The sequence below is a fragment of the Limulus polyphemus genome, unplaced genomic scaffold (assembly GCF_000517525.1).
Source record: "Limulus polyphemus unplaced genomic scaffold, Limulus_polyphemus-2.1.2 Scaffold943, whole genome shotgun sequence".
Lineage (NCBI taxonomy): Eukaryota > Metazoa > Arthropoda > Merostomata > Xiphosura > Limulidae > Limulus > Limulus polyphemus.
The window spans coordinates 90,623-104,329 of record NW_013666553.1 but is presented as its reverse complement, the minus strand read 5'-3'; the positions used below and the strand labels follow the sequence as shown (position 1 = coordinate 104,329).

At 30.3% G+C, this 13,707-nt stretch overlaps 1 protein-coding gene across 5 annotated transcripts in view; it reads left to right on the top strand.

The window, feature by feature from the left end:
* Nucleotides 1–13,707, top strand: part of LOC106461357 (ral GTPase-activating protein subunit alpha-1-like) — a 195,036-nt gene that overhangs the window by 118,020 nt on the left and 63,309 nt on the right. For 4 of the 5 annotated variants that reach the window (XM_022388289.1, XM_022388290.1, XM_022388287.1 and 1 more), the window contains exons 22-28: nt 2,493–2,516; nt 5,919–6,115; nt 6,362–6,460; nt 11,015–11,170; nt 11,894–12,025; nt 12,400–12,525; nt 12,758–12,816. In XM_022388289.1, coding sequence (XP_022243997.1) covers nt 2,493–2,516; nt 5,919–6,115; nt 6,362–6,460; nt 11,015–11,170; nt 11,894–12,025; nt 12,400–12,525; nt 12,758–12,816 — 793 coding nt within the window. The remainder of the gene's footprint in view (nt 1–2,492; nt 2,517–5,918; nt 6,116–6,361; nt 6,461–11,014; nt 11,171–11,893; nt 12,026–12,399; nt 12,526–12,757; nt 12,817–13,707) is intronic. The other variant, XM_022388288.1, reaches the window with a different exon arrangement.

The window sequence follows — 13,707 nt, the reverse complement described above, 5'->3', positions numbered from 1 at the left end:
TTTCTTAACTTAGAGTCTCCATTGATTAAAGAGGTTTGTTTTTTTATTAAAAATGTTCTTAATATAACAGAAAATAGCTTAATTCAGGAATGATTTAAGTTTAAAATTGAATTGATATTTTTACTTTCATGATAAATTTTATGCACATTGCTTTTGGCTAGGTGATCACACACTACATCTTTACTTTAAGCTTATTATAGCAACACTCACTACACTTATAAGGTTTCAAGGCACCCCCTCCCCTCACAGCCCCCTTGCACTCCTGTCACTAAAATCGTAATGGACAGACAGTAATCAAACTATTCTATCTGGATAAATGCATTTTGGCTTTTATGACTCCTCCCATTTTGAGAAATCAAATGTGATGTGACATACATTGGCTTTTATATAGGGTAGATGACCATGTGCTATACTGTAGTGTAAGCCTAGTTTACTGTATATTGACACTAGCTTACATTAGAAATTATGCAAAAAAAAATACTAGTAATAGTATTGTTTGAAAATAGAATGTTGACCTGACTTTATATCATGGCAGTGTGTGTGTGTTTCTATCTATCTATCTGTCTGTCAAAGGGCTGCTGTTTGGAGACCATGTAACTGATTTTTGTCAATCTTGGTCAAATAGTCAGACATGTTGGAGTTGAGTTTTGTTGGTAGAAATTAGTTCTTTAAACTTCTTCTCCCAGGAATTTTGTCTGATTGTTCTCAAAGTTAGACAAAGTAATAAAAGGATAGAGGTGAATAGAAGTTGTATACAATTCTAAGGTCAGAGGTCATTTGGGGTCAGGAGAGGGGCAGAAGCTAGAAATATTATAAATTACTTGTTCTCTTTATGTGTAAGTCTGATCTTTATCAAAGTTTGATAAATTAGTAAGTGAATAAAGATGCCTGCCATTTGTTAATGATTTGTAAGGTCACCGGAAGTCTAATCCTGGAAACCTTTAAAATACTTCCCTCCCAGGGATTTTATTTGATCCTTCTCAGGGTCAGACAAATTATTAAATGAAGAGAGGTGTCTAAAAGTTGTATAGATTTTCAGGTCAAACGTCATTTGGGGTCAGGAGGGGCAAAAACTATGAATGTCACATGGCAGTTTAGATCAACATGGTACCTCTTTTTTTTTTAATCTTAAAGCTAATGTACTCTCTTTCACAAGTTTCATTGGTTAAAGTTAATACTCACCTACCTGATAAACATAATCTGGAAGGATAGGCCAGCTTCCCAGGCCCCTAATGAAAATTATTAATGCCATATTTATTAAAGTACATACTTAGTGCCCTCCAGTCAATTTTTTTTACTTTGGTGACCTTGAAAATATGAGAAAATCCAACTCCAAAGGGCCTTGACCTAGAAATTATGAATTTCCTGGCCTGTGTAAGTGTACCCAATTCACCTGTGAGAAAGATATGATTTCCCAAAGCACTCAGATGTTGCAATATACATTTTGGCAATTCATTCCGAAAAAAAAAAATGTATGCCGTCCCAAAGTGCTTGGGTATTAAAAGATATATTCCAAATTCACCCCTGAAAAAGGAAAGCTCATATATCTAAAAGGCTTGGATTTTTTATATTTTGTTTCTTGTTTGGGGATTTTATTCATTCTAGGAATTCATGAATGAAAGCAAAAGAGAATAGGTTATAATATGTCAACCTCACAAATAATTGGCAACACAGTATTATTTATTTTATTTTAACACCAATTATTTATTTATGTTTACTATTATTCTTAAAAATTAACTTCACAATCATTCACAAGAACTGGTTAGTGAAACAAAAAGTTAGTCTTTTTGTCCTTGCAATGGGTCAAATAATCACAGTATCAAAGGGAGAAAGCTACATTAATAGTTCTATGAGCTTAGGAGTGAAAGCAAAGGAGAATAAATTATAATATGTTAATGACACTACATCTGCTATATCCAGTGCTGATGAAGCCTTTTGCTCCATACCAGGGCTCATCAGACCAGCTGGGATATGACGGGCATTATAGTTTTCAATGTTTTACTTGTAGAGGTTGTAGTTATAGTTATTGTATTGAAAGGTTTTATAAATTCATTGAATAGATTAAGAACTATAGCTAAGGTATAGATATTTATAAAAAATATTTTATTTATATCGCATACTTAAAATTGATTTATCTTATTTAATTCTGGAAATTAATGTAAAATCTAAGTTATAAGATGCTCACATGATTAAATACTATATATTTTCAAGTTGTGAATGTTGATTATTATAAAATTATTGTAAAACTTTTCAAAAGTAGAATTTTAATTTGATTACAAACTTTAGAAATATTTGATCTGTTTATAAGATGTTAATATAGCTTTTAATAATAATGAAAATAAGGTTACAGTGTTCGAGATTTTAACTTTTTTAGCATTTGATTTAGCCGCAATGTAACTCTGCTTTATTTTAGATGGTTAATAACCACATTTAATATTGTGACCTCTTTTTTTTTTTTGCTACATGCTTTTCTTTGCTCATACTTTTTCTAGGCCTTTCTGAGAAAAAAAAGAAAGGTGGGTTTTACTTTATTCAGATCAGTTCCCCGGATAAATGGTTGTGTTTGTTTTGGAAAATATAATGAAATATTTATGTTTATGTTTTTTATACAGATAACACTGGGCAACAAAACATTTTTCTCTGCTATTAGAAAAATTGTAACTGTTTCTGAGTAATTTCATGATGCTGATACTAAAAATCATTGAAAATTACGTACACCTCTGATGTTTGAGTTATGTTAGATTTATTCAAAATAGTCTTATATATCATGAAAATAACTTTTTCTTTAATAACTTATTTATTCATTGAAAATTGCATTTAAGAATGTTCAAAAGCAATATAAATAGCAATACCAATTTAAAAAAGCAATGAGTATAGTAAGATTATATACTGAAAATACTTTCAGTCTTATGTTCAAAATTTTCATCCTGGTATTTTTTTTTTAATTTTTGTTACAAAATACCTACCTTCTTGTGCCTTTTGTGTTTGTTTTTAGTTTCATGCTGTAAGAACCAACAGTTATCTCCCATCGTTGCAGGATTCCATTGTTCTTGATTTTGCTTCTCCTTTGTAGAAATATCATGGTGGAAGCACTCACCATGCTCATCTCTCATTGCACCTAGATCATTTGGAAAGAGGTCTAAATGGGAGTGTAAGAAGTCCATTTTCTTGTAGTTCTCAAGCATATCATTAATCATCACTGCATAGTTTTCTTTTTGTGGTTTCCTAAGAAATTTTTGACAACCAGTTTCAATGATTTCCAGGCAGCATGTTCTTTCTGATTGATTAGTGTTTCAAAATCATCATCCATCAGCTCTTCCTGAATCTTTGACCCAACAAAAATACCTCCTTTCATTTTTGCTTCACTGATTTTTGGAAACTTGTCAGACAAGATATCTGAAACTATTCCCATCTTTGTTCATTCCTTTTACAAAATTCTTCAGGGGTTCCAGTTTGATATGAAATGGGGCAGAAACACATTTTGAGGATTCACTAAAGGTTGATACTCTATATTCTGTTTTCCTGGTATGTAATTCTCTCTCACTGGCCATTCCTTTTCTTGAAATGATTTTTATCATCTCAGCTGTCCCAGACACACAAAAAGCAACATTGTTTGGTATACTCACTTTGCATGCCTAGCAGGAGTGCAAGAACTTTTAGATTAACACATATGTTCTGTCTATGGTGACCATATTTGATGTCCTTAAGTATAATCTGCTAGCTTTGATAAGTTTCTTTCATGTTCACAGCATGAGCAACAGGAATTTAGGGCTTAGAGTTCCATTGTGCAAAATTACAGCTTTCATACTAACTTTAGATGAGTTGATAAAAAGTCTCCATTCATGAGGATGATTTTCAGTACATAATTCTTTCATTAGTGCATCAACATTTGTAAGAAACACAAAGTATCTTACATGCTCTAGTGAGAAGCTATACTTTGATGGCAACTTTGGGAAATTGAAAATCTTGTTCCTGGAGTTAATAAATTCCATTAATGTAAACAAGAGCTAAGAAGTTCTCAATGCTGCTTTGATAAAGACAAGTCACTAATCAGATCATTTAGCTCTTCTTGCGTGATCAGTTGAGGCAGTTTATGTTGAGTTGCCATAGTAATAAAATTACTAGATGAAGAGGATGTAGGATATTCATTATCTTCTTTGCAGGATAACTTTTCTGTTACCAAATTCACGGGTAGATGTGGCACGAGTAGACCATCCCCATGAGGTACTGATTTTGTTATAGATGCAAATCTGAATATTTAATGTATCGTTTAGTTTTGCCTGAATATCCAGAAACATTAGTCAGTTAGATGATCTTTGGGTTCATGCCATATCATAAGAACTGCAAATGGCATACTTGCTCTCTTCTTATTTAGCCACTGTGTCAAGCCAGATGTGCAAACTGTACAACACAAATGTAAGCCCAATGTTTTTCTTTGTCCCCAATTTTACACCCAAAATAGTGGTAGTAAGCTTCCTTTATCTGATTTGTGATATTTGTCCTTTGTGAAACTGTAATATATTTTCCACAAATGTAGCAGAAACTGTTTGGGGAAATTTTTGCACTTTTGGACCTTACTTGAACTCAATTCAGCAAGCATGTCAAATAATTTTATAAGAAGTATTAAAGAATTTACATTTACAGAACTAGAGCTTAAAATATTTTAAAAATAAAGTTTTGTATAATTTAATTATATTGTGGGTATGATACAAAAAGAAGATTGGACTTTGTTTTGATTGTGCACTAAGCGAGGCGAGGTGAGTAACTGAGTGAGTGTGAGGCAACTGAAAGAGAGATGTTTGACTTTGCCCCTTTTTATGGTCAGTGGAGGAACTTCTTGAATGTTCTAGCAAACTGAGCACATGAGGGTTTTGTGATTCCCGGACAGAGCAGTTAAGTGTGGGAATGAAGCAAAAGTGATGCAATTTGCTATAGTTATATCAAGAACAAATAGCATATGTGAACAATATATTTGGAATTTTACACCAATACAATACAATCAGTGTTTGAAGTTATCAAAAACCTATGCCTTTTACCAGGTAAACAGTCCAAGTAAATTTAATTTCACAGTATAAATCTATTGTACTGAGTTGGTTAAGATATTACACTAACTCAAAATCTAGAGGTGATGGATAAATTCTGACTGCATTTTTGAAATCAGCACCATTAAATTACCCCGAATCACTTGAGTTTTCTACAGTAGCAAAGTTTTTGTTTTCCAGTGCAATAGGTTATTTTCTTATTACTGTTTTTTGTGTTTGCTTTTTTCGAAATTTAATGTATATTTAGAGGAAATAAACTTGGGTTTGCTTACAATATATTCATAAGTGCAACTTTTGAATATATTTGTATATTATTTATAGTAAAAGAGGAGCACATTATTTTACACATTTTGACCCAGAACAATAGTTTTCTTTCATTATAAATTAACTGATATATCTTAATGCTTTTTTGAACATTATTGGTAAGCTTCAGACTGAGGAAGTAGTAGTTTTGGATTAAATGATTTTCATTTGAAAGATGCATTGAAAGGAAGAATTTTTTCTTGATAGTGTCACAATCTGTGTTTTTGTGTGTATTATATCTCAGAAGTTATCAGATTAAGATATGATATAACTTGAAGCATTATAGAATTAATCCATACTAAATGATTTTGATATTAAAAGTGACATTTTAAAAAACCACTGATTGCTGAACAGATTTTAATTTGTCATTGATTGTTAAATGTAATTAAGCATTTGTAAGAAAGGGAAACAAATATAGAAAAACATAACAATGAAATACAGTTCATTTCTTTAAAATTTAATAAAATGTTTGATAATGTTTTGTAGACTTTTAAACATTGTTAAAAGGAAATTATTTACACTTTATGCATATATTTATATACTCATGTAAGTATAAATGTGTATATGTTTTAGAGCTTGGTGCTGCAGTTGGTCCAGATGTTCGAAGTGTGATGGCAGGAGGAACAAAAACAGGATGGCTTCCTGATGTAGCAGTTGTCTTATGGAAGCGGATGTTGGGTGCCTTAGGAAATATTAATCAAATCAAAGATCCTGCTATTCATGCTCAAGTTCTTGATTACCTTATTCAACTGTCAGATACTTTAATTAAAGTAGGTATTTTTGCACTTTGCTCACCCAGTGACATTAACTACCCGATAGCACCATATAAACATCAGCCAATTTTTGTTTTCCTTTCTTCATTACTTATATAGAATGAAACAGTTTGTAAAAAACATGAGGCATTGACTTTATTAAAACTTTCAAGTTTTTTTTTTTAATCAAATGAAGCATGCATGAATTTAAAAAAAATAAATGCATTTATTTTGTTGTATAGATAAGCCTTTTTATCTTTTTAGATAAGAGATAATCTTGGTGTGACAGCTGACAATCAGTCTAGCCCTCCTCCTGCTGAATTGGTCCCTCCTTTACACTTAATAATTCCATGGTTATTTGAGGTAAGATACTTGCCCAAAGGCATGTGAAATTATAATTGATATTTATTTGTGTAAAAGTGGTATTTAAAAAAATATTAGGTGGAAGAAAAATCCAGTAGACCTGTAGTTAGTCTTCGATTGTAAGTCTTTTACATTCAGATGTTTTATTTTCAGTAAGTTGCTGGTAGAAGACAGAGATTGACAGTATGAGAAGATATGTGACAAACATAGAATAGCTGAAAATTATTTCACTTAAAGTTGTTGCACAATGCATTTCAATAACTTATTGTTGTATTATATTCCAAGGTACCATTAAATAAAGTTTTTATTTTTAGAAGTTAATTATCTGTTAAACTATGGAAAATTACATCTGTAACACAAGCTGATTGCAGTGGTGCAGGGATAGATGGGGCAGCTGCTCCAGGGACTTTGAGCCCTGGTTATGCCACTAGCTGATTGCGAAGTATACTTGTCAGTTTTTGGTCATTTTTTAATGTAAGGATAAGATTTCCATTATAATGGAAGAGAATTTTTTATTAGTTTCATACCAAACATTTTTGGGGGATAGCTTATAAGTACTGGTATGTGTGTAAAACTAAGATGGTAGTTATTGACAGTTTTAATTTTACAAAAAATCTGTTTTATTTTTTATGTGCATATTTTGACTGAAAGCAAGTAATTAAAATGTTTAGTTTATTCAGTCCATCTTTGAAAATTTATTGGTTATATTTCACATTGTTTGGAAATGTTTGCAAAGTAGTCTTGTTCTCAGCTTATTAGCTCTCTCAATACAGGCATGGTTGATGCGACTGACCTTGTAACCCTAAAGTAACCCTCAGAGTTTCTATACTGTAATTTTTAATGTTTTGTGTACCTCCACAAAATTTGGCAAGCTTTCAGTAAACATTGCAAGTTTTTTTGTACACAAAAAATCAAATTTGTGATTATTTTTTACTAAAAATATAGTCAGTGTTGACTGCCCCAAGTGCTTAAGTGATTTTCATGTTAAGATTAAAAATGCTTTTCTTCATTTAAAAAATTCTCAAATTTTACTTGCATAATCTCTGAAGTCTCCTGAATAAATATTGAATGTTTTTTTCAGTAAAACTTTATAGTTATCTGTTATTTTCTCTACTCTAACTTTGGATGCATTTGATAGAATTCACCAACTTTGTAACCACATAATGAAAATACATAATAAATCTAAATTACTCTTTTTATTTCTAGAATGACTGCACATTGTAACATGAAATTACTACAATTCTTCAACCTAAGTGCCCCCCAGTGGCACAGCAGTATGTCTGCAGACTTACAATGCTAGAAACAGATAGCCCATTGTGTTGCTTTGTGCATAATTAAAAACAGACAATCAACCTAAATAGATTGAAGTTTGTAACAGTACACATTTGTTTATACTTAACTTATTGTGTTATTGCTCTTTAAACCAGATCTAAATAATAAATCCCACCACATAAATTGTAAATCACTTGGCAAATGAGGAGTTCATGGTACCATATTGAAAGACATAACATATGACCTACTCGCGAGCATGCCTTGTGAAATATTATTATCTTACCTAGTAAGTTTCTAACTTTTACATTTTAATTACTTTTATAATAATAAAGAATATACATGAAAAATAAGAAATATATCATTTTCTTGTGACCCCCTTATTTATTGCTGTCGATGAAATTTAAGCCTACTTTTTTATACTAATGGAACTAGTACACTAAATAATTTTTATTTACTTAAATAATGCACCTAAGAACACAGAATAATAACATGTACAAAGCAATAAATATCCTATAACTATCACAATTTATCAGGCTTTCCAATTATGGCATAAAAGCCTTTAAAAATTTAGCTTGGCTTGTTGATCTAGACACAGCGATTAAACCTTTCAAACTAAAAATGAAATAGATAGTAACCTGTATGGAAAACCATGTAATATAAGACCTCATTTGATAGATTAAAAACTTGGCCTTCTATTGGTTATAAAAAATGTAATATATCAGAGAGAACTATTGACAATTTGTGAAAGAGAGAATTGACAGGTGGGTGTGGCAAGTGAATCTGATTATCTGGTTTATGTCTCCATGAATAAATAAGACTGAAGACTATAAAATTCATATTTGTATTATAATGAGTAATTTACATAAAATTCTGTACTTTTCAGAGGGGTGGTAAATAAATTAGAGAAGAGGGAAGACCTAGAGAGCAAATATTACAATTCTCATACCAGGGGAGATTTAGGATTTTTAAAAATATTTTCTTATAAAATTAAGAACTTGAAACTTATATAATATTAAAATTTTATTGATGAGCTACGTTTTGATGTCAGGTTTATTTGTATACAATGATAATAAAGTAGTTTAATTAAATTTTGAATGTACCTCTCTAAAATGTCGTGACATGCACACTTTGACCTCCTCATAGCGAGAGGGTTAAAACATGAATAAACTCTTCAGAGGGTTGATCATGGTTTGTAACAATAGCATGTTGTTACATATTCAAGCTATGGTGCCATATATAACATGTTTATCACCTTTATGTTTGGCTCACTGTGAAATCTTTATCATTTGACAGTGCAATGCTGCCACTGTATAGACATATGGTTCGAAGGATATGTCTCAGCTGTTTCCAGGTGAAGATATTGGTACAATGAAATTGTTAAATGCTTTAAAACCAAGACCTACAACATTTTATAGAAGTGAGCCTTCAGTGTTTTATATGAAAGCAGAAACACTGGCAGTAGAATTTATGCCAGTAACAGACTTTTAAAACACCACCACAAGTGAATCTAGAGCAAAATCATTATCAGTAAAGGGAAGGCTATGGTTATAAATGAGAACCCTCCAATCCATAAAGCCATGATAAACATGGATTTGAAGTTGGCAAGAGCTCACAATCTTTCTGTCATTTCTCAAAATTAATGACTATTTTCTTGAAAAAGATAACTAAAAGAAAAGAAGACTCAGAGTATCCTTGTATGCTTACATACCTGCAAATCCCTTGCAGTGTAGTATTATAAGCATATTGTTGCTTTGATCTACCTAAATGTAGTCTTGGAAGCCAACTTCCAAGTATATGGAGAGTGTGCAAAAGGTTAAAGATGTGTGGTCTAACACTGAAGATACCACCCTTTGCAGAAATTACTTACATTGGAGATTGCAATATTCAGCAATAGTACGTCATCATAACCATCAGATCGAACATGATCAATGATGGAATCAGTAGTTCCTAGGATGGTATGAAATTTGAAACATCAAGTTATAAAATATTAAAATTTCAAGGTACTTGTGCAAATATAAATAATTAAAATACTCAAATGAGAAATGTTTTTTTTAAGTACACAATATGAAAACAATTCTGAGACTGTCAACACCTCAAAACAGACATTAGATGTATCAATGTCCAATCAGGAATTTAAAATCAAAATCATTGTAAACAGAAACCACAGAAAGCCATTGGTCTTGTGACTACTTAGTTTACATAATGAATTTGAAGAAAATCATGTCATCTGCATACTTTCTAACTTGTCAACCCTTCATTCTTATTTAAGATATGATAATAATTTTTAGTGTTTCATTACGTTTATAGTTTCTCTGATATTTCTAGCCATTCTATCATTTGGTTGAGCCAGAATAACAATTTTCTCCACTGAATGATATGATCAGTATGATTTACATATTCAGCTAGTATAGAATTTTAATTTTTTTTTTGCACATTTCTCCTGTATTTATTTATTCTAAATTTTAAATTTCTTTTACTTTGGCCAGTGTATACACAACCATAATCACATTCAATTTTGTTAATACCCATTTTCTCCATTACCTTAGTTAAAACTTTAGTTTTATTTAATATTTGACTAATTTTATTCAGAGGTATATAAATCGGAAAAAAAAGATTTTTGTGTTGCTTTTCAAATTTTCAAACATTTGACATATTGACTTGGAACATATGGTAGAAATAGCATTTCCTTTTTATCTATTTCATCAAATGTTGATTTTATGTTAGTTTTTTGATTATCATTTGGAAATGTACTATATAATTTATAAAGTTTGAATAATTCTCAGCATATTAACTCTTGAAGTATTGTAATAACATGCCATTAGTTTAAAAAATTAGAATATGTAATAGGTAAGTAAAATTCAGGTTTGGTATGATGGATGTAATTTTCCTATTTTTAACATGATAGCATTTAGTATAATTTAAGTCAAAGCATGGTTTTAGGGTACTTTTTTTAATATCTGTAAAAACATTGTGACAAGATATTATGTTTAATTACAATAGACTGATGATATTTTATCTAGTTTTCAAGAAATGAAATGAATTTTTGTTATATTTTTTATTTATTGCCAAAAGTATTTTTTAAGCTTCTTCTTATGTAAAATTTAACCTGTTTACCTTCTTCTATCACTAACAGCATATAAGTATTTGAGCTTTTAAAGAAGCTTTCAGGAAACATATATGATCTTGGTAGTAGATATTGTTTTTAAAAATACGTACTGGCCTCGTGCTACAGACAATTCAATCTTTCATTGTTAAAAGATTTTGATTGTATGTTTTTTTCAGACTATTCATCTCCCAGAGCAATATCATCAAGGAAGGTTGCTTGCTTATCGACTGTTATGTACTTTAACAGTGCGAAGGCATGACTTGCCATTACCACAAGATTATTTAGTGAAATTTTACCAAACCTTGCATCAGGGGTTAATATCGACAGAACAGGTTTATAGATTACTTACTTATTAATTATTATAAATTAAATCAAGGTGTAATAACTTATTGTTTTCATATAGGTGGTATTCATATATCTCGCAATATAAAAGTTTAATAGCTGAGGTTATAAAATCTTATTGTGTTACATTAAATTAACAGTGGACAACAGAAACTACTGTACATAAAAGAGATAAATCGATAAGCTGTATAGCTAGGTTAATTATTTTCAAGTTACTGTTTTTTATAATTGAAGATATTTGCACATGAGCTTTTTAAGTTTAAATTTAATGCACATGTTCTGAAAGAATATTAAAAGTAGCTATGAGCATGAAATTACAGGTTATATATTACCAGTATTTGTAGAATAATTTATACTTTTTTCTGATTGTCCATTACACGCAATTAAAATAGTGAATAATCAGTGTCCCATTTGTCAGTAAAAAATTTACATTACCTAATATTATTATATTTCCCACTTTCTTTTTAAAGAAAATTTATTATCTAGAAATAATTGTGGAGTCTATAATGTTGAAGAGAAGCACAGATGACATCCTTGTGTGAGCTGTATTTAAATTTTGGACTTGTAAAGAACACTTGGAAAACAGAAAATAGTAATAATCATGTCTGAAGTAGATAGAAAAAACTTCAGTAAAATTTTAATTAATAGTAGCCATAATATCTGTTTTGTGTTATCCAACGTAGATTTAAATTGTTAACTTTGTTTATTAACAGGATGTTATCAACACAATAGTGAAGTACACAGGACCAAAATTATTTTCTATTGGGCTTCCAGGCTGTACCCTACTTTTCATGGATTTCATCCATGCTTGCAACACAATAGTTTCCTCTACAGAATTAAAAGAGGTTTGAGCATTTTATTTTAATAAATCAAGCATGTTATTTTTATTGTCATTTACTTATATTTTAATTTATGTAGAATTGTAAGAGAAATTATGAAATGCTAGTAATAAAAGTATAAATATGGTAATATTATCTTGTGAGTTTTTTGTTATTGTTAAAAAATTGCTTTTGCAACATTTTAAAATAAAAATGTATTAATATGTATAGTAGATTTTTTTAAACTTGAAAATGTCTTATACACATGTGCTTCTAAATGTATGATAGTTTAGAGAGTGTATCAATTTTCACATAAGGTGTAACAACTTTATTTTGTATTAATACTTTGTTTTGTGAAAAGCACAATTGTTTTGTGTTTGGGTGGATTCCCCCTTTTTTAGGTACCTAGAACAGAAGCTGTATCTGTCCTAGCTTCTCTTCTCTGCTTCCCTAACTTGTACTCCGAGATTCCTACTTTGCAGTCCAGTTCCACAGATATGAATATCTGGAACAGCAAAGATGCAAAAGTATGTGCTTCAAAAGTGTTTGAAAATTATAGATAATGTCTATGTATTAGGTGAACATAAAATTTCAATTTAAAAATTTTATAAATGATTTAGGATATAAAATTTTTAATACTAAGTCTGGTATAAAAATTCTATATAATTGTTTGTATAAAATTCCATTTAATTATTATATATCTAAGCACAATAAAATATATTTTCTCAAAGATAAACTTTTATATTTTATTCTGTATAGGATCACGTCCTTAGTTTTTTAATAAAAGCTGGGAAAAGGGAGCCTGCTGCCCTGGCAAGGTAACATATTCTTTATCTACATCTGTCTGCCTGGGTATATGTCCATCCATTTGTGTATTTTTTTATTCATATATACAGCATTTCATATTTTTTTGAAACAACACATTTGCTTGCCAAAAATAGAAACTAACTTGACCTTTAGAATGTGTTCATTAAGATTTTTACTCATTTAAAAGCATTTTAATAGGAATTTTACAAGTAGTTCTCAAGCTGAATGCACTGAATAAATTACCATAATTCACCAGTACAGTCTTATAAAGCATTTTAACCCTATCGCCCCAGTAATCCTTTACTGCGCATGACACAAGGTTTTAGTGTCTTACATTCACAATTTTATTATACTACTTTTTGTTTGTTATACCAATTAGAATTGCATAAAATCTTAGCTAATAATCTGTATTTTAATAGTATACAAGTTTTAAGTTCTTAAATCTACAAGGGAATATTTAAAAAAATCCTGAATTTCCACTAGTGTGACCCACGTGACACATTTTATCTTAGCATGTCATCATCCCTATTTTATCCATCACCCCTCGAAAATGTACAAAATTAAATGTAAATTACTATATATAGAATCGTTATTGCTCAGACAAACCATAATTTTTAGTCTTCAATTTTGTTTACTTACAGAGCTATCGAATAGAAAATCAGAACCCTCTTGCCACACCCACCTGTCATATCCTCTTTCACAATTTGTTGATAGTTCTATGTTACATTTCATTATATATTACCTATAACCAATAGAAAGTCAAGGTTTACATCTATCAAATGATGTTAAACGTTTTGTTCTGAACAGAATATCGTCAATTTCACTAGCAGTACAAGATTCGTCCCCGTTTGAAAGTTAACAACTAGCATGGATGAATTCATAATGGCTCTTGTCACACAGTT